Here is a 21,485-nt window from a genome sequence, read left to right as displayed (position 1 = left end):
TTATCTCTTCTGAAAAGTCGGATATAGCATTTAAAAATTCAGTTATGCATTTTCTTGCGATTTTGGAAAAAAAAATCACCACTAATAAAATAATAATAAAATTAATATTATGTCAACGGTCAAAATAGACAAAATAATTAAAATTTAAGATGAAAAAAAATTCGAAAACTTTGGCATATATCAACAAAAAATTTAGAACCTAAAATTATAAATGTCAAAACATTGGGGGATTAAAATCATAATTTATCCTTAAAATATTTTTTTGGCGAATGCAAGTGGTCTCCCGCTGTGGGAAAGAGATTTTTACCCGTTGGATATGATAGTTTTAAAACCAACGGTTTAGGTTTTTCTTTCCTTTTTTTTTTTCTCTATTTGTCCCATTATTTCCAATTTGTGCTGATACCGCTTCTCTCTCTTCAACAACTCAGATCTGCAAGACAAGCCCCTAAACAAAGCGATGTTTTTCCGAAAGAGGTTGTCAGCAGCAGCAACAATTCCGACGGTCTTTGAAGGGGAGAAGGAAAGGTGGGGCTACTGGAAGATGGGGGTAAAATGGGAAGGAGAGTGAAAAAGGAATTAAAAAAAAAAATTCTATTCATTAATTTAAAGATAAGTATATCAAATGGTTAAAAATTCCTTTCTCACGGTAGGAGACATGAGCGCCTTAACCCTCGCCATATTTTTTGTTAAATCAACAAAAACTCCCTCTTGTTATAGCAAACTATATCAGTTTATCTTCTTTTTTTTAAAAAAAAAAAAACCAAAAAACTTGTCGATTATAATCTATTTTTCCTGTACCGTCAAGGCAACATAACATTAGCAGCAAATTACTGTCAGTAAGATAAAACAAATTAAACGAGAAGCACGTAAACTCATCCAACACCGAAAACGATCGCGTATTATAGTTACCACAATTGATTTAACATAGTATTCTCACGTTGCATGCAAATATAGATGCAACTGTTTTCGTGTCATATAAATCAAATAACATACAAATACTATTTAATAATTTGTTGCCTACAAAATTTTATGTAAGAGCTAAACGGGGTCAATTACCCCATGTAATTGCAACTTTAAGAAGTTCATGTAAACCATTCTATCTGTGCAATCAATAGGAATGTGTTTTATAAGGGTCTCAGGTATCTGCCTACCTCCAAGACTCCATGCCGATCTATGTCATACCCTTCCCAATGTTTTCCATCATACACTTTTTACAACAACATTAGCAATAAAAGCATCCAATACTCTGACACTAGAGAATGCAGGCGCCAGGTAGTACTGGAACGGCAATCAGCCTACAACTTTTCATGGCAAGAATTAATCAACCCAACAGCTCTTCCATGAATATAGATGAGAAAATTGAATCCATTTCATCAAGCCCTACACTTATTCAGAGAAAGGCTGTGAATCCATGCATAGATGCACCAACTTTCTTTGATATTGCCCTAAATATTCATTAACTGCAATGACATCTTCATTATTTGGATCTAAAGCTCGCAAGTTTAGTAGCTCATCCTTAACTGATGAACTTGATTCTTCGTCAAGAATACCTAGGTTAGAAACTACTTCTGCATGGGTTTCACGGCATGCAAGGATAAACATTGCAGCTGTGTCAGGTAACTGAGCCTCACGAAGAGCAGCCAAAGCCTCTTGCAGTGCACCAGCGGCAACATACAAAATCAGGGCCCTGCATTGGGTCATTCAAGATCAAATGAAGAGAATAGTCTTCAAAGAGAAAAAATTTAAAGAAAGACAGTAGTACCTCCAGATGTTATGTTCAGTGTGCAGGACATGGCCCGCCCATCTTTGCAACACTCTGCAATAATAACAAAATGTAGGTTATGCTGTAAATAAATGTGATGTTTGATCCCACTCATATATATATTGAAGTGAATTGATGTGGACAAAAACATTTATTATCAAGAAAGAGTAAGAACCTTGCATAGTCTGATCCCTTTAAGTGGCTAGCAGCTAAGGTTGCAGCATCCGTCCAGCACCCAGCATCTTGTAGCTGCATAAGATGTCATTCCATTTCTCTTAGAAAATCAAGCACATTATATTGATAACTTGTCTCTTAATTTTTAAATTTGTAAAACCTAAAGAACTATTCAGAGATTTTTTTTCAGAAAAATCCAGAAATTTTCCAATTTTGATCTATTTTTCAGGAATCTTTCTGAACTGAACTGAACTTGCATTAAAAAATGTATGTTAATGAGTAAGGCAGGAAGGGAGGCCACTTTACATTCAGCACGTTGAGATATATTAATCTGCTATACAAAGAATCTCTTGTACCTACCTGGTCAAAGTGATTCCCATAATTGTCCCCAGGAGTATCTCAGTCGAGCAATATGTACTCTAATATGGAGGTCTCATTCGTTAAAAATTGGTAGGGTAAAATTTATGATAGGAGATGCATTACATTCAGTTGTATAGCCCAATTTCTGATGCAATATAATAAAAAAAGCTTCCAAACATGTCTTTTCATTAATGGAGTTTTCTATTGTGTGCCCATAAGCATATGGTATGAAAGCATTAGTATACTTTATTAAATGCTTTAAACTACTTAAAAAGGCAAGCATTGAATGATTTTTGTATTTTCCATATAATAAATATTCTTTTTCAATTAAAAAAATTCTGTTTTTCTATTTCCTATCATTAGAAACGGAGCTATTAGAGAGAGGGTTGGAATAGCGCCTATTGTAGAGAAGATGGTGGAAAATAGACTTAGGTGGTTTGGGCATGTAGAGAGAAGACCGGTAGACTCTGTAGTGAGGCGAGTAGACCAGATGGAGAGAAGGCAAACAATTCGAGGCAGAGGAAGACCCAAAAAGACTATAAGAGAGGTTATCAAGAAGGATCTCGAACTTAATGATTTGGATAGAAGTATGGTACTTGATAGAACACTATGGCGGAAGTTGATCCATGTAGCCGACCCCACCTAGTGGGATAAGGCGTTGTTGTTGTTGTTGTTGTTGAGTCTATAGTCACACGATAGAAAACCTCTTGAGGCCTTAATTAATGTCGTAACCATGCCTAACAGCTTCTTTCTCTAAGAAGGTTGCTTCTGCAGATTCCAGCAGTTAAGGTGATCAAATCTACTTTGAAAAGCCACAGTTTAAGATATTTTAAACAATATTGATTTTTGAGAGATTATTGATATTAGCAGAGAATGTAGTGCAAGGAACTCCGTTACATTCAAATATTAACAATTTAACCATTTTTTGTCTTTCCTATTTGACACCAATTCAGACTGATGTACTGAGTAGAACTTACAGTACACAGAAAAGGAACTACCTTATAATAAGATGTTTCACTTCCATAATAACAATAGAATTCTGCAGCCACTCTTTCCCATTAGTTTTTTTTTTTTTTTAATGTTAGATAAAATATGCTAAATCATGAATCCAGTTATCACCTAAATGGAGAAAATAAAATTTCCTTGACATAATTTGAACTTGAAAATCACCAAGAGACCATCATGCAAACAGGCTCTTGTTTTCAACTTAGTAAAATCGACAAACTGAAACCAGCCAAGAGATCATATAAATTGTGTATCTGTTTGAATGTATTTTGCACTGAAATACTGAATTCAAGAAAGCAGGGACAGTACACTTTTTTTAGAGAAATGGCTAGCAACGCACTCTTTTCAACACACTTTTCACTTTTTACTATTTGTTGAAATTTATTAGAAATCACAAAAAAAAAAAATTTCACAGGTCCCAGTTATTATTTAACTTGTCTCTCCTGATTTTGTAGTTTTCAATAAATATTAACCAAATGATAATGTGTTTTAGAAGGAGTGTGTTCCTAGCACTCAAATTTTTATTATAAATGCAGCCTGACCTGAGAACATGCTTCTTGATATCTTCCAACTGCACATAGAAGATGCATGCCAGAGAGTGACCTGTCAGCCCTCACCATGTTGGCTGCAACAACCTAAAAAATATATTTGATGTTATAAAATACTGAATACAGAACTATATTCTTGTATACTAACCAGAATTTGTATTTGATGCCTAAACATGTGCATGCCCAAGTTAAACTCACCTTCACTGCAAGTTCATGAAGAGACCTTGAAACAGCAGAAGAGAGAGCAACTGCACGAAGTGCATTGACGTAGAAATAAGAGCTCTCTGGAGGTGTAGAAAGCAATAAACTAACTGCAGCTTCTAGGTTTCCAACTGACACCAGCCTGGTAGCATAAAAAATTGAGTATTCTAATTGGAGTAATAATCCCATTTAAAGCATTATGGAAAAGAAACTTCAGTGGTTTCTGTCACAGCAGCACCTTTTCTGTTCAGAACAAAATATGAATTTGTGGAGTGCTCACCTCAATACAATGTCTTGTATATTATAATTTCAAATAATGAAGTACTAAAAATGTGAAGGATTTGGACTACAACTAAGGAGTTTGACATGAAGATATTAAGATAAAATGCCTTCTTCTGACCTTAAGTCAAACTAAGCCATATGCTCATACTCTCAACAAAATGATAAAAAGAAATGATGCATACTTACTCATGAATACGTTTCTGTATAGCCTCTTCACCTTCTAATTTTTCATGCCAAGAAATGCGTTCACTAGCACTTTTCCACAACTCTTCTCGGTCAAAAGCCATTAACCTTAGTTGACCTTGACTCTGCTAACCATAAAGCAAAAGTCACTTGGAAGAATTTGACACTCAACAATTGGAATGTGGGACACTACAAGATATATCCCAAGATAGAGACTCAAAGGAAACTATAATACATCTTACCAATACATCTCTTCCTGTTTCTTCCGTCGGTTTTCCCTTTGATGATATCCGAGATAGTAGAGATGTCTCATCATCAACATCAGAGATAGGTGCTGCTGTGGATTCTTTTGGTGGAGGCTTTCTCAATACCTTGTTCAACAAATGTTTAAGTGCCTGAGGCAGCTGTAGCCAAAACAGAGCTTCTGAGGATTCACCAAATATTATAGCTGCAAATGCAAACCTTGCGGCACAACCTTTATCCACAATACTAGCATACAACTTTGCTCTCTCATCATCAAGCATGCAACCTTAAGAAATGGAGATATTGGTAGTGTTTTTAACACCAAAAACAAAACAGAAAAAATTGCATTATCGAAACTCTATAAGATACAGACCTTCTTTTCTATATGGTTCCAATACTTTTAAGAGCATCTCAGGCACCACTGAGTCGCCAAGAGGTGGTATGTCGATCATGTAGGTGCGAAGATCCCCTTTAGATGAAGGAGTTCCTGGAATTAAGTGAGGTCTCTTTTCTATGGTTGTACTGCAAGTGTTAAACCAAGAAGGTTTAACACCCAATTGTAAAATCATGCGCAATGCCTGTAGCACATTAGTACATATTCATTATTCAATGAATAAATAAATAAATAAATAAACAACAAAGATCTGATGACCAATGTAATCATAATTAATACGAAACTAGTAAAATTTGTACAATATTTAAGGAAATTGAAAAAGAAAATCTCAATTTGTATGAATTATACAGACCTAGACTAAATATGGACTATTGTCAACTTAAAATAAAGAATGAAGCCTAAAACTGACTTGTCAATCATAACAAAGGAAAGGGGAATATTCAATTTAATTTAAATTTCTTTTTTTCAGCAAGAAAACTTGTTTGATATTAAATGAAAACAGATATCCTATTACCATGAGAAATTCAAAATGATTCACACTCCACCAAATCATTTCCATTTCATTCTTCAAAATTTTCATGTTACTTCTTACATCCATTATTGCACATGAAATCTGTTGTCAATTATGTATTTTCGTCTATAAAATGCAGACATTCACTGTGAGAGATGGTTATAGAGCTTTGGTAGAAAACTAAATTACAAGAAGAAAATATAATTTAGTTAGTTCGGTAAACTCAGTAAATTTACCAAGGCATGTGGTAAAGGAAGAAGTATGGGACAACATATAGGCATTGACCGGAATCTCTCCTTTGTATTTCTGATATGGGGTGCATAACCAAATCGTTTATCATTTCTGCATGAAAAGAAAAGAAAAATATGTCATTCACATAGTCAGTCCATTTTAGAAACCCCTGAAATTGTGACGACTATTATTAGCTATGGGTCATCAAGATAATGACAAGCACTTGGTGATTCATTCACCTTGAAGAGAATACTAAAACTCTAAAGGTTAGAAACTAATGAACTAAATATCCATTGATGTTGCACTGTGTTGAGATTACAAAACACGAATATTTGAACATTGCACACACACAGAGGATGTGTGCCAGGCTATACATTTAAAATGGATGGTTAGGATTAGATTTAACTAAAATAAAATTATCCATCCAAGTATGGTTATATGACTAAGAGTAACTCCTCTCCCTCTCCCCTATCACGCTCTTACGAGATATGTCCCCCTATATAGATATATATTGTTCAAAATTTTATAATCTCTTTCGCCTTTCAGGTGCAAAGGAGCTTAAATGCAACAATTGATTGACATCACATGTCATTTATCTAAACATAGTTTTCATCTAGACATTTCAATGTCAAGACCAATGTTCTTAAAATTGCTAAGACATTTCCCACCATCCATTATAATCTAAGTCATTAAAACACCATAAAGACCACCAATCATACGTTGATAATAATAATACAAAGAAGCTCATATTTTTTGAGAGTGATTTGTGGCACTTACGCATTAACTTCAACAAGACGAAAACTACTATCTGCTCCAGCAATGCACAGTACCAGTGGATCATTCTTAACAGTTCGCAAGGGCAACCAATCAAGTTCCAATACAAGGGTTCCAGGAAATTGAGGTTGCAAAAGTGAATTAGCTAAGGGGTCTGGTGAATCCTGCAAAAAACATGTTGAGATTTATGATCAAACAATTACAAGAGATGTTCTCAGTATTTCAAAAAGAGAAAATTTATTTTCAACCTTTTCTTTTTCTGCCCCAAATAGCTAAACAAGATCTATGAAAAATGAGAACTGGCAAGCTTATTTGTTAATATAATAACATTAAGTTTCTTAGTCTTCAATCCCCCGTTAAAACCAATGTTAGAAAAGAATTAGACAAAGTTATGAAAATGCTTAACATAAACAGTACAAATATTTATGCAAAGTAAGAAATGAAATAAAAATTAAATTGCACCAATGATCCGAAAAAAGAACAAAAAAAAAGTGAATTCCCATCTTACCAAATCAAATACAGAAAAAGTATTATCATAAAACAGAACAGCTATACGCCCCCGGCTCTGGTCCCCTGGTACAAAAGGTGAGAATTTGATTCGCCGGATTCCTTCTCTGTGAGTGTTGAATGAGGAAGAATGTCCTGTTGTCACATCCCACCATCTTATGTTCCCTATTCTGTCTCCCATGACCTGAAAAACTAATTTGGTCAAAATCATCATTCAATTTAGAGCAAAATTGGATTAGATAATATAGATAGAACCAATTCTGAAGTAATAATGCATACCACATGAGGCAAACGGTAGGCCATTGCAGTGATTAATCCATCCGATGATACAAATGAAGAAGAAGGCCATTTCGGTCTGTGGACAATGCTAACTTAATCAGAGAAAGCAAGCATTAAAAGAAGAACTGCATAAATAATGTATAGCATATTTATCAATCCAGGATACCAGCGTATAGCAGCCAGCTCTTAAAACACTATAGCAGGCTAGCAGGAAACAGTGTGACCACTATTTTAACTATTATAATACAAACAAAATAATTTGTACTACATATACAAATAGTCAAAAAGAAAAAAACCCAAAAATTAAAGAAATTTATGATAAATAATAAGTCACAGTTTATACACACAATCACCATCAACCTAATAACAAAAAGAACATAGTAATGAAGTAAAAAAAACTGAAAGACAATGTTTAAATTAATAGAAAAGGAACATAAAAATTTCGATAAGAATTAGCAAAATGTGAATTGGGAAGTCTAAAGGGAGAACAGAGCACAGCAAAAAATAGATCTGCATAGTGAAAAGGAACAAAGGTCAAAATAGAGAAAAAAAAATTAGTGAATAGTCAAGGAAGAAGGGTTTCAAATCCTATAAAGTTTTTAAAGCATTAGAAAATGGGAGAGAAATCACAATTTTACTCCCCACCCCAAGGGGAAAAAAAACTAATCAACATTGTTTCAGGGGTAAAAAGTTATCACCTAAAATCTCGAATTCTTCGACCATGCACTTCAAAAACTCCAAGTGCCCCATTCACCAGAGCAAATGCAAAACTTTCAGACGTGTCATCCTGAGATCCCTCTGTGCTAGAACCCTCTTCTGAAGGAAATCAACACCACTCATAAGCTATTTTAATCTTACACAAAAAGGGAAGGAATCATTAATTCTAGATTAGCAGATATGTTGATAATGTCTAGGCACTTTAAGCAAACAACTAACTTGAATCTGAAGAGGAAGTTTTTGATAGTTTGGATGCTTCATCTGATGCCCCAGATGTTTGATCTTTAGAAGGACGCGGAACAGTTGGAAGAGTCCATTCTAATACCGTAAATGGAAGAGCTAATGATCTAAGCTACATAGAGAGAGAGAGCAACCATTATAAATATCCAGAAAAGAACATATAGCGCCAACCAAAATAAATAACAATTATACTACAGATATTAGAATTAACCTTCCTAATCTAAAAATAAAGAACACTTTAAAAAGCAGGACTTTGAAATTAAAAAAGAATAGTGAAGTCAAGACATCAATCATGAACACAGGAAATTAGCTTGTGATAACCATGTCCTACTTGCAATCATAAAGGAAATATTTGGAGACAAAAGCAGGGTAGAAGAGGGGGAAAAGGGACAACAGGTAGACTTGGGAAAATATTATTTAAAGTGGCAGGGGTTTTAAGTACATAAAACCAACTTACCATGATGGGATTTTTAGTCATTGCCCAAACCTCGACAGGTGCATCACGAAACAAAATTAGAAGATACCTGAAATATTGTGGATATCAAACTATTGAAAACCAGGACGTAATCACAAATCTATCTGTTAATGTAGGGTGGAAGTAAAGCAAACAATTCCAGTAGACCATGATGGAAAGGAAAACAAAACGGACATGAAAGAAGCATTTTTTTAAAAAAAGAAAAATTAAACACTCAAACTGGTCACTAACACCAACAAAAGATAGGGTTTGAGTCCCAAAAGTCCCATCATCAGCAAGGATTACAACATTATACAAGACATCATTTTGCATAACCAGCCAGGGAAATGTAAAATTTACCAAGATCTTAAAGGTAGGAAACACAAAGCATATATACCTGAACTAAATTATGATTCCATCTTGCTAGTACAAAATTGTTGATATGACTAGAACATTAGGGCTCACAAGTTTTGTATTAACACATCAGTATAGAAAGAGAAATAGAAAACTGTGCTACCAAAAGAAGATTCAGAAAATAAACAATGAAGTAAATGATAATAACAAAAGTTTAGCTTTGAGATTCACCTTCCAGATGAAGATGTTCTCAGAGCTCTTATTGGTGCACGTTCTGGCTTTTGCATAACTCGGAACATCTTGTTAAGGCCACTTCGAAGGCAGGTAACAACTAGCTTGTTAATATATCCTCCGGATTTTTCATTAGCCTGAGTCCAAAAGCATAAGCATAACAATTGAACAATGACGAAAAAAATACTTTAAAAATCATTAAGCTTATCTTGCAGAGAGATAAGATACAAATAATTACCAAAAAGGAAAAAAGAACTGCAACAGAAAGAAACAAACTATGCAGGGAATTAACATAAAGAAAAATCTGTTTAGACATGAGTATTGAATTATATACCTGAGTATAAGAAAATGAAACCAGTCTGGAATTTCCTAGCCATCGTAGTCCCCTAACAATACCATTATGTACTGATAAACTTGAAGCAACGGCATTGGCTGAAACATCAACAACATCTATTGTCCCACTCTGTGTTCCCAAAGCAACCAGGGGAACAGCTGCTGCTGGATAATTTCCTCCACCTTCACATAAAATTATTTCATTAATCAACACAGGAAGCATGGTACGCATAATAACCTCTATATAAGGGTAACCTATATTTGAAAAAATATACAAGTTGGTGGGAAGATAAACTAACGGGCCAGGGTGGCTGTTAGAGAAGGGGTTGGTACTGCCAGCATAGTCACTGTTGAAGAAAGAAGCTGAAGCTGTCCAACTAAGCTAATCTGCATTAGAAAATTAGAAAGAAAAAATGAAGTCAGTTAACTTCAAAAATTTGAAACCAACACAGGAAATCCAAATAGGTGCTATCTAGCTTTTAGATGCTGTTTTTCAGCAAAGAAAAGTCAGGATTCAGATTATCACATAGATCATAATTCGTAAGTCAAATAATAAGAACTCAAACCCCAAGTTTGGGATATTTGATCCTACCATCTGCCTCTTGCAAAAAAAAAAAAACATTGAAATGTTCACTTCAGAGCAGGACAAATGATGCAGACAAATATTATTCTTTTGCATCTTTCTTTAGCTTCTTTATTTTCTTGGAAGGCAGAGTACCTTGTGAAGAATGGCTATTCAAGGTTGGTTCATACAGATAAATAAACAGGGCCAAAATAAACAGCAAAGAAGACTGCCATAATCCTTGCATGTATGACTGTATGCGGGCACACAAGCTCTATATATGCATACGCTCAACAAAGGTGCAAGGATTAATATTCACACTATGTCTCACTTGAAAAGCACAAATAGATTACTCTTCAATTAGATGCTAAATTGAAGGTTCTACCACTGCACCATTATTATTGATTTCATTGTAAAATTGTAATTGCCTGTATCATGTGTTTTGACGTGTTTAATTTGAATTCCTGTAACTCACGTTTAATGTCCTTCTCCCATTGGTAGCCAAACTTGATACAGGAGAGATGGGCTAGAATGCTAGGTAGAAAATCTGGAGTTAACCAAAAGACAAGGATATTCTAGGAATGGGATTCATAACTAAAAATATAAGTTGTTATTCATTTTACATTACACATAGCAAGCCCTCTCATAGGCAAAATAAACTTGACTAACCACCTAACATTTCTCCAAAACTTGATTAACCCAACCCATGCTGTAGGAGCTGTCAATTAGGAACGGGCAGAGCTGGCTCACGCAATTTAAATTTAGTTGCACATTGACAAATAGCTAGCCCAGCCCAACCCAGCCCTTCACAAACTGGCCCACTAGCCCACTTTTTTAAAAAAGTTACTTCTCAAGAATCATAACCACATCAATCAATAATATGAAAACTAACATCTATATAAAATGCAACTTACTTTCCTACCATGTTCTTGTATTTATCATACTTACTGTCTTAAATTAACTTACTATAACACAGTATAAGCCACCTTAAAATCACCTAAGATAGTCCAAGAAATTTTCAAAAAGAAAATTGTATTAAATTCGAGAATCAGCATATAATTATCAATGAACCATGTATGCCTTGCATTAGTTTTCCTCCAATTGAAAAGAAAACTCAATCTTGAGCTTTTAGGTTGATCCTGAAATCTTCCAGAGCATATATATTGAAGAAGAACTAGAACTTTTTTATTTGTTCCCCAAATTTCAAACAACTAAGATTCATCTGCATGAATCCTTGACTGATTTGCGTGATCAAATGTTAAATGGAATTTAAGTAGAACAAAGTCAACAGATCAAACATAAGGAAATCACTGCAATGCATTACCAAATTTGACATTGAAAAGATCATGGGTCATAAAAGTTACTTCTTGAACTACTCAAGAAGTAAAGCTGATTTAAATATAATAAAAATGCTTCTTCCTCCACAAAGTTAGCTAGACTGGCAGACTGGTGGAGATATCTAATCTCACATATTATCCCCCATTGATTTCATTAATTGGTTTCCTTCAAAATATACCATTTACCCTATCCCACCCCATACCATTTTAGTAGCAGATACAATGTAGGACTGTAGGTTAGAAAGTATGGACTTACCTTCATTGAAATTTCTTCCTGGTCAAAGACTGAGGTCTGCAGGCGGCTTCTATTATCATTGAAACGCTCTCGTTGCCTGCCTGCATTTAGGTCCCGTCCACCAGCAGAAGATACTAAGGTGTTAGAGTTGGCCCCAGGATGTGATACCGTACGGTCATTGTTGACCAAATCTAACTTCTTATCATTTTTTTGGGTGTTTGCTTGCCCTTCAGCAGTCAAGAGCCAGTTCCACAATTTTCCATCATCAGAAATGGAGATCAAATGTATCTTGGAAACAATATTAGACTCATAACAAAAATCAAAAGGATTATCAAAATCCTCACGAAGGTAAGGAGAACTTGGTACATCAGAATAATTCTTGCCAATGTTCTGAAGTATGGAATCTGATTGGCATAAAAGGACCGAGAGTATTGAAGGAGAAGGGACAGAGGTACCAACTGATGGCATCAACTCTTCCAATGAGTACATAACGTGTACCTGTTCCCCACTGTGATCACAAGCAGATAAGTATAACTCTTAGTTTCAGAATAAAAAAAGCACATGTGAGTCAGTATATCAATAGGAGTCACAAGACCATTAACATCCAGAAATGAACAGGAAGGAAAGGAAACCAGAAGTGGATGCTAAGATATTTTGGCATTGAATACTTTGTGCACGCCCATTGCCCAAAAGGGAGCTTGAAAGGTCAAATGAGATTAAGAGCCCATTTGTTCGGGTTTTTTAATTTTAGAAAAGCATTTTTTAAATTAAAAAATATGATAATTATGCAAGTTAAAAACAAAAACTGTTCAGTGCTTAGCTTAGAAACTAAAAGAAATAGCTTCAGAGAAAAAAAAAATTATAAACAAAAAGTATCATAATTTTTTTAAAATCCTAAAATTTGTGGAGCACAAAGCTCTTTATATAAAACAGAACAAACCCAATATGGTTACTGAAACAGCTCAAAAAAGGAAAATACACATATTAAGAAAGCCAACATCACCATCTTATAATCTTATCCTTTGATCATTTAACCACGTCACTTAAAAGTGATTCAGCTCTCATGGGCAGGGAGGGCTAACATCAAATAAGGAGAATCTCACACAAAATGCCAGCATCTTCATACAGCTGTCTTAAATACAAAGAACTAAGTATTTTTTTACACTTGCAGCAACCAAAATTTGACAAACAAAAATGCAATAACAAGCTAAACATATAATGAAAGCTTCTGCTATTTTATATCAAACGGGTATATCCTGTATATATACGAACTGTCAAAGCATCTTTCTGTTACTCTCTTGCAACAACCAAATATACATAAACTATACTACACACTGTATTTGCAAATGCACGAGTGAACTTTACCTATATACTCATCTATATTCTAAATTCGGAGTAAAGGTAAAAACGCTTACGGTTTCCTCCTCCATGTGCTGAGCTTGCCATCAAGATGAGCACAGTAAATCCACTCGTTACTCGGATCAGGCAGCACATCGAGAAACTTGCCGCAACCACGCGGCAGCGCGGTGTTAAAAACCACCGTCTCATACTGCAAGTCAAACACCACCAACTCCCTCGGAAACGTGACGAACAGAATGTGCCTCCACTGCTGGGAGAAGGCGAACTTCGCGGTATAAAGTGGAAAGGCGGCAGCCGCGGGCGACGCCGCGGAGGCGGTGGCAGACGATCCGCCGGCACCGTCTCTCTCGAGCTTAACCAATTCGCTGGAATCGGTCGGAATCTGAAGCTCCTTGATGACGACGGCGTCCTCGGAGTCTCCAAGGAGGACGATAGACAAGAGAAAGCCGCGGAGGCCGACGGCGCAGATGCGGCGCGAATCGAAGGGATCGCGGCGAATGCAGGAGAAGTATTCAGGCGAAGCGTCGTATTTCCAAACGCAACGTCCGGTGGAGGCGTTGTAGAGAGAAAGAGTGGAAGGACCGTTAATCGCGGCGAGGAGGTAGGAATCGGGGCGGGCCTGGGCCCAGCAGAGGTCCTGGACGCCTTGTTTGGAGTCGGTGTCGAACCAGAGGAGGGCGGACTTGAGGCGGAAATCAAGGAGCGCAATGCGGCCCTGGCGGTCAGCGGCAGCGAGGAGGAGGTGGTTGGAGGAGGGTTCGGAGGAGAGGAGGTGGCGGCTGAGGGGGAGGGGGGACCAGCGGAGGGCGGTGACGAAGGGCGCGGCGGAGGAAGGTGGAGGAGGGATGGGGAAGGAGGAGAGTAACTGCATGGAGCGGGTGTCGACGATGGAGATGGAGCTGCCGGAGGGGAATGCCATGAGGCCGTGAGGACTCAGATCTGCGGATCCGAAGTTGTTGCGGCTGGGTGGGCCTGGGAGCATTGATTCCCATGACTCTTGCGGTTGCGTTGTTACTGTTGCTGCTGCTCTCGGACTCGCCAGCATCCTTCACTCCGATTTCGATCCAGTGCAAGGGCCCAAGCGTGTTTTTCTTGCCTTCGATCGTTCGCTTTTGATTTCCGCTTCTTACTTACTACACAAATGAAATGAAAATCGTTGAGTACCTGTTGCAATAGCACTAAAGTCACCTTTGACCATTTTCTACCAAACAAAACAAAAACAAACCTTTAATTTGCCTGTTTTTAACAAGGGTTCTGTCTAAAATTCTAAATCGTTAAGGAATTGAAAATAGAAAATATTTATTAAAGTTTACATTTGAGAATATACTAGAAATCACGTATAAATGTATTCATGAAGAGGAAAATATGCTTTTGCTGAAAATGTTTTCTATAAAATTATTTTTAAATAAAATATGTTAAAAGTATGAAGATTTTTAATATATTTATTATAAAATTATGTATGAAAAGATTTTTCAATTTTATAATATTTATTTATTCTAAAATTTTATTTAAAGTAACTTTTAATTGAATAATTTTTTTTTTTAAAATTGACATGATATTAAAATTAAATTCAAAATTTTAATGAGTTTAATTTTTATGCAAATATAAATGTAAAGATTTTATCATTTTATAATTAGAAAATCACTTTAATAATGACTTTTAAAATAACTATTAACAAACATTAATAATTTTATTACATGTAACACTTTATTATCAAATAATATCGTAAAAAACTTATACTTTCAATATATTTTAATACTACTAATTTTTTAAAATGATTTTAATTTGTTCTACAAAATTATCTTTAAATTCTCTTATTTTATCAGATAAAAAATATTAAACAATTTCAAATTTTTTAATATTTAAAATTTAATTTTTATATACTTTCAATTTTACAATAAAAAATATTATTAATATGAGTTTTATAATAATTATTATAAAAATTAACAAAATAATCGTATATAACAAATTATAATTAAATAATAGTCAATATATAAACTATTTATTCATATATATTTATTTTTTTATTCAATAATTTTCTTATAAAAGGTATATCATTCCTCTTGTCATTTGTTTTCTTCGTTAAGTTTTGAAAATGAAAATGAGTGACAATGCCGTGACACGTTTGTTATTAAATGAATATTAATATTAATTCATTTTCCATCTTTTTTGCTAGTAATCCTATTAGTTATTGATTTTATATATTTATATTCAATGAATTTATTACATATTGTAAGGATTTTAGAATCTATGATTCTCTCATCCCTTTAAAAGTAAGTAAAACTTACCTTAATTCATGAAATACATAAGTTTTTCAATTTTTTTATCTTAATTTATCTCCTTCTTTCTTTTATTGTCCTCTCATGTTATTCATAAGTTAGTTATTAGAAGTTTATTAATTTTCCATAAGTTTATTAACTTTTTATATTTGTCTATAGGTACCTTTATTTTATTAAATCAAGTTTAGACCCCTAATTTACATGAATCATATTATCATGTTATTTAATATTTTTTTCTAACATTCTCCCACTTGACTATGTCATAACACTTCATGATTTAATAATTACATAAATCATAATGCGCATTAAAAGATTGCAAATAAATTGGCTTCATCATTAATCATAATTAAAGAAAAAAAAAACAATAAGAGTCATGGCGATTACATGTCATTTAATCAACATGTTCCCTTTCATGTACTATTATATCCTTCTCTTTGATATGACGGTAAAATGAGAAGTTCATAATGGGTTCAAACAAAAGTCATTCTTTAATTAATAAAAATATAATATGTTTTCCACATCATAATTTGCATGCATATACACATAAAGTAGAAAACACAAATTTCATAAACTTACACAATAATGAGCCCAAAATGTCAAATAGACATTATTAATAATAATAACATTCAACATTCACTAACAGACATAATACTTATATTCACTACATGGCCAGTAAATACTTTGGGCGGTAACCTTTTTATTAAAGGGTCAACAATCATTAGATTAGTGCTAATATGTTTTATTGACACTATATGTTTTTGAACTTCTTTAACGACAAAGTATTTCAATTCCATATGCTTAACACCTTTAGAATACTTGTCGTTTTTAGAAAATGAGATAGTTGCGGTATTATCACAATAAATTTTCAACGGTTTGACAATACTGTCAACTACTCCAAGTCTAAAATAAAATTCCGCAACCAATTAGTCTGAACTGTGGCCTCAAAGCATGCCACAAATTCAGCCTCCATGGTGGATGCAACAATGACTAACTGCTTTGCACTTTTCCATGAAATCGCTCCTCCGGCTAAAAGATACATATAACCAAATGTAGACTTTCTTGTATCTATACAACTAACAAAATCTGAATCTGTATATCCAATCACCTTAAGATGACCAAATCTCCTATAAGTAAGCATGTGATCCTTTATCCCTTGCAAGTATCTTAAGACTTTCTTTGCAGTTTTCCAATGATCCAATCATGGATTACTTTGGTATCTACCAAGAATACCAACTGCAAAGTTAATATCTGGCCTTGTGCATGTTTGAGCATACATTAGACTCCCAACAACAGATGCATAAGGGATATTTTCCATCTATTTCCGTTTCAAATCATTCTTTGGACATTGCATGAAACTAAATTTGTCTCCTTTATGTATTGGAACGAGAGATGTTGAACATTTATCCATTTTGAATCTCTCTAAAACTTTATTAATATATGATTTCTGAGACAAGCCTAACAGTCCCTGTGATCTATCACAGAATATTTCTATTCTTATCACATAGCCTGCCTCACCATATCTTTCATTTCAAAGTTGTTAGAGAGAAACTTCTTAGTCTCACGTAATAGACCAAGATCATTAGCTACAAGCAAGATGTCATCAACATACAGAATAAGAAATATAAATTTGTTCCCACTGACCTTCAGATATATACACCGATTAACAGTGTTTTCCTTAAATCCAAAGAACGTAATAGTATCATTGAACTTAAGATACCATTGCCAGGAAGTCTGTTTAAGTCCATATATTGATTTCTTAAGTTTACACACCATGTGTTCCTTTCCTTCTTCAATGAACCCCACTGGTTGGTCCATATAAATATCTTCCTCTAAATTCCCATTCAAAAAGGCAGTTTTAACATCCGTTTGATGCAACTCAAGATCATAATAAGCTACTAGTGCCATGATAATCCTGAAAGAATCTTTCTTAGAAATTGGAGAAAATGTTTCCTTATAATCAATGTCATTTTTTTAGTAAAACCTTTAGCAACAAGTCGAGCCTCGTGTCATTCAATATTACCATGAGAGTCACGCTTAGTCTTAAAGACCCATTTACACCCAACTCTTTTGCATCCTTCAGGCAATTCCACAAGATCCCATACACCATTTTGTGCCATTAATTTAAGCTTATCTTTCATAGCATCTAATCATTTTCCAGAATCTTCACCATTAATGGCTTCTGAAAATGAAATTAGATCATAATCAATGCTTAAGTCATTTTCTGACTCTTGTAGATAATTCACATAGTCATTCGAAATAACAGATCTTCTTTCTCTTTGAGATCTTAATACTATTTCTTGTGATTGTTCTACTATATGTTCATGGTTCAACAGTATAAGGAACAACAATTTTTGAAATAGAAGCACTAGTTAAAGGAACTTGTACTCTAACTTCCTTAATCTTCACATTTTGTGAAGCTTCACTCCCACTGGTTTTACCATTCTCAATGAACCTGACATTTCCAGTTTCAACAATTCTTGTACGATGGGTAGGACAATAAAATATATACCATTTTGATTTTACTGGATAACCAATAAAATATCCATTAATTGTTCTTGCATCAAATTTTTTTTCTTGTGGATTATATATTCTAATTTCTGTCTGACAACCCCAAACATGTAGGTGTCTCAAACTGGGTTTCCTACCTATCCACAGTTCAAAAGGTGTCTTTTGAACTACCTTACTAGGAACCCTGTTCAACAAATACATGATAGTTTTTAAAGCATACATCCACAATGATACATGTAAAGATGAATTACTTAACATGCTCCTAACCATATCCATTAAGGTTCAATTACGCCTTCCTGACACACCATTTTTTGTCCCAATCTATCTCTTTCCTTCTTTTATTTTCCTCTCACGTTTTTTATGGATAATTAGAGGGGAAAACTCTTATGCCAGTGATAGAACCTTTTATTTTTTATTAACAAACTTCCATCAAGTTAGTTATCATAAGTTTATTAACTTCCCATAAGTTTTTTAACTTCTCATATTTACCGATAGGTCCCTTTATTTTATTAAATCAAGTTTAGATCCTTAATTCACATGAGTCATATTATCATATTATTTAATATTTTTTTCTAACAAATCCACCAGTAAAGTCCTAAGTCCGAGCTCCCTTTATGCTTCTGCCCCCTCTCCCCCTGCACATATGGTCACATCCTACTATAGGCTTTTGTTTTTTAATTTTATTTCATTTTATGTTCATTCTTCGCATTCAAGTTCATTTTTAAGAATAAATGTTTCTAGACTATTTAGAACTCACATCATTGTACTATGAATGTTATTGATTACCATATATTTGCAATTTTTGGTCTTCAAAGACTGATTCCAATTTCTAAAGTTAATTCCTTAATGGTACATGTTAAGCATCAGACAACACAGTAAAAAAAAAAAAAAGAAGAATCACAGTCAAAAGCAAATAATAGGTAGCCACTAAACCAATATCTAAGCACCAACACAATTTTACTACTCTGAACATATTGATTACCATATTAGCTTTACTATTAATTTTGAAACCGAAAGATAATGTTAAGCACGTACACAATCACCAAATCAATGAATTCTATTTTGCAAGGAGTGCAATTCTTCAATTCATCTCAAATTCAGAGATATTGTTAAAATTTTTGTATTTGAGATATTATCCGGTTAGATGCTCCGTTGAAAGTTATAATTTTATTATTATAAAAGATGTCTCAGGTTTAGAGAAAAGAATATTGATTGACGACAGGTGATTTTGACTCTAAACAATATGAAATTTTGTGACTACCAAACAATCATGACTTTGTGGGAAGTAGAATTGATTTTTTGCATTTTATCTAAACACACTATCCATCCTGATAGTGTACCATAAAGACAACTCTTCTACCCTTGCATGCCAAAACTTTCTTTTAGCTGCCTTCAAACAACTATGGCAGAATGGGGGATACAATACATGTATCAATAAGGTATTTATGTGAGTCTAAGCCTGTCCATGTGAGATTGTCCACACCAATTTTCCTGAAATCAAAGTGTTCATTGATCTGGCATCCCAATCGACCACCCACATTACTGGGTTTGCTAATTGTTTTCAAGTTAACATGACTTAACACACGAGAATTGCCTTCCCTTGACATGATAAATTGACTGTGTTGCTCTGTCTATATATTATTACATCTAAACATAAGGAGCTAGAAATTCTACATCATACGGGGATTCTGGAAACAACGGATTTGGCTAGACAAGGTTTCCCAGCTTTGTTCAATACCTTCAGTGTCCAACGTACCAATCTCTTCTAATGATCGAGTTGAATGCAGACTCTGTCCTTCACCAATGCACGTGAATTACTTCCAACAATGAGCTATAATTACTAACACCAAAACTCTGTGAATCGAACTAATAAAATCTATTACACTCGGTTAGATAATTGAGTTTTTTGAATATGTTTTTAGGAGTTTGATTTATAATCATATGTATGGAGAAAATTTATTGAAAAATACAATACTTATTTGAGTGATTTTTACGCAATTATGTGAAGGTACGTAGTGTGTGCAAGTGTTCCGTTGAGTTTGATTCGATGAAGAGTGGACTTATATACATGTTTTTCACCTTTGAAGGAGCTGCAAATGAAAGACAAAAAGTTATTGAATTGACAATCAATGCTATTTCAAACAGAAGAGCAAATAGCTAGGCTATTTTAGTTATGAAGTATGGTGTTATAGTTTAGCGTGAATGTTATGATGTTATGGTGTTATGACAGCAGTGGCCTATGAAACATCGACACTGACACGGATACCGGACACGAGATAGACACGGACACGTGGACACCTGTCAAACACATCAAACTCAACCCTGACACGGGCGTCGGTGTCGTGTCGGTGTCGTATCGGACACCAGACACGACAAGGGGTTGGGGTGTCCGTGCTTCATAGGCAGTGATCACTTGTAAGTATATTTTGATTTTGATTTGATGATCAATTTAGTGAAAATTTTAGTCTTCAATAGTAGTGGAAAGTGTGAGAAAGAAGAACAATAATTTGTTATCTCTTTTTTGTGGTAATACGGGCTCCAGATACATCAGCCATCACCAACCAGGAAAGGAAGGAAGGCACAAAATAAAAATTTACTTGGTTGGTGATAGAAAAAAAAAAGGATTTTATTTTTATCCCCTATAAATTAGGGACAGTTATTTAGTCTTAATTCCTTAGTTTTTACCTTATTTTTTAAAGAGTAAAATATGTTTTTAATCCTTATAATTTTGGTGAAAATTTTAAAAAACTTAAGAATTAAATTATCAAAATCAAAGTATTAGAACTAATATCAACTTTATTGATAATATAAGAATTGAAAATATATTTTCTCTCTTTTTAAACAATGTGACACTATTTTTTTTTTTTAACAAAACAATAAACATTTTACATTTTTATTGGGCTTGATCTGGTTCGGCCTTAGTGGGCTTGAAGTCAGTCCACAACATATGCTGGCTCAAATTATAGAGTACATCTATTTCAGTTGAGGTGTGAAGAAGAATAGGGGAAATAGATTTTGCGGTATTATTTCAACGAAATACGGGAAGACCTAATGAAAACGAAAGTGATTATAGTGGGACATAAGAAAAAGAAAAGCATTAATAGTGGGACTCAGAAGAAGAATGAAGGTAGTGATGCATACACAATTGACAAATAAAAGGGAATACTTGAAGAATAAGACGTAGACGAAATTATTGATAGTTACACAAAATTACAAAGATCAAGAAAATGCGTCTTAATAAAAAGTATCAAATCATATCACAATTTACGCAAAAACTATTTTCTTTCAATTTTTGTTCAAATCTTGATTTTTGGAACGGGAAACGACTTAAAACCAAACACCACAAGCCATTAGAGTGAAACACAGTCCACTGAAGTTGAGTTTAATGTGATAAAAACATTTTATTGATTTAGGATACTATC

At 34.2% G+C, this 21,485-nt stretch overlaps 1 protein-coding gene across 2 annotated transcripts; it reads right to left on the bottom strand.

The window, feature by feature from the left end:
• Nucleotides 1-869: 869 nt before the first annotated feature.
• LOC114373918 (WD repeat-containing protein 11-like) lies at nt 870-14,473 on the bottom strand. Of its 2 annotated transcripts, none has more exons than XM_028331491.1 (20): nt 13,333-14,473; nt 11,939-12,425; nt 10,083-10,170; nt 9,785-9,966; nt 9,451-9,587; nt 8,869-8,935; nt 8,391-8,523; nt 8,153-8,270; nt 7,455-7,530; nt 7,177-7,359; nt 6,672-6,832; nt 5,900-6,005; nt 5,132-5,336; nt 4,758-5,044; nt 4,519-4,640; nt 4,048-4,192; nt 3,844-3,936; nt 1,938-2,011; nt 1,763-1,816; nt 870-1,687 (listed from the first exon to the last, which is right to left on the bottom strand). In XM_028331491.1, the coding sequence occupies exons 1-20, from the start codon at nt 14,319-14,321 to the stop codon at nt 1,387-1,389; spliced, it is 4,008 nt and encodes a 1,335-aa protein (XP_028187292.1). In that variant the 5' UTR covers nt 14,322-14,473; the 3' UTR covers nt 870-1,386. The 2 variants fall into 2 exon arrangements, with proteins under 2 accessions (XP_028187292.1, XP_028187293.1); XM_028331492.1 differs by having other exon boundaries at nt 8,153-8,267.
• Nucleotides 14,474-21,485: the final 7,012 nt, after the last annotated feature.

The sequence above is a fragment of the Glycine soja genome, chromosome 11 (genome assembly GCF_004193775.1).
Source record: "Glycine soja cultivar W05 chromosome 11, ASM419377v2, whole genome shotgun sequence".
In the NCBI taxonomy this organism is placed as follows: Eukaryota; Viridiplantae; Streptophyta; class Magnoliopsida; order Fabales; family Fabaceae; genus Glycine; species Glycine soja.
The sequence above is the reverse complement of the archived record's forward strand: the minus strand, read 5'-3'. Positions and strand labels throughout refer to the sequence as shown.

Bases quoted from the DNA above. Each gene is read 5' to 3' on its own strand.
- LOC114373918 (XM_028331491.1), bottom strand. From the start codon at position 14,321: ATGCTGGCGAGTCCGAGAGCAGCAGCAACAGTAACAACGCAACCGCAA. The intron at 8,936-9,450 runs GTGAATCTCAAA...ACAATATTTCAG, and splicing joins AGAACATCTTCATCTGGAAG to GTATCTTCTAATTTTGTTTC. The intron at 1,817-1,937 runs GTTCTTACTCTT...TTATTATTGCAG, and splicing joins AAGGGATCAGACTATGCAAG to AGTGTTGCAAAGATGGGCGG.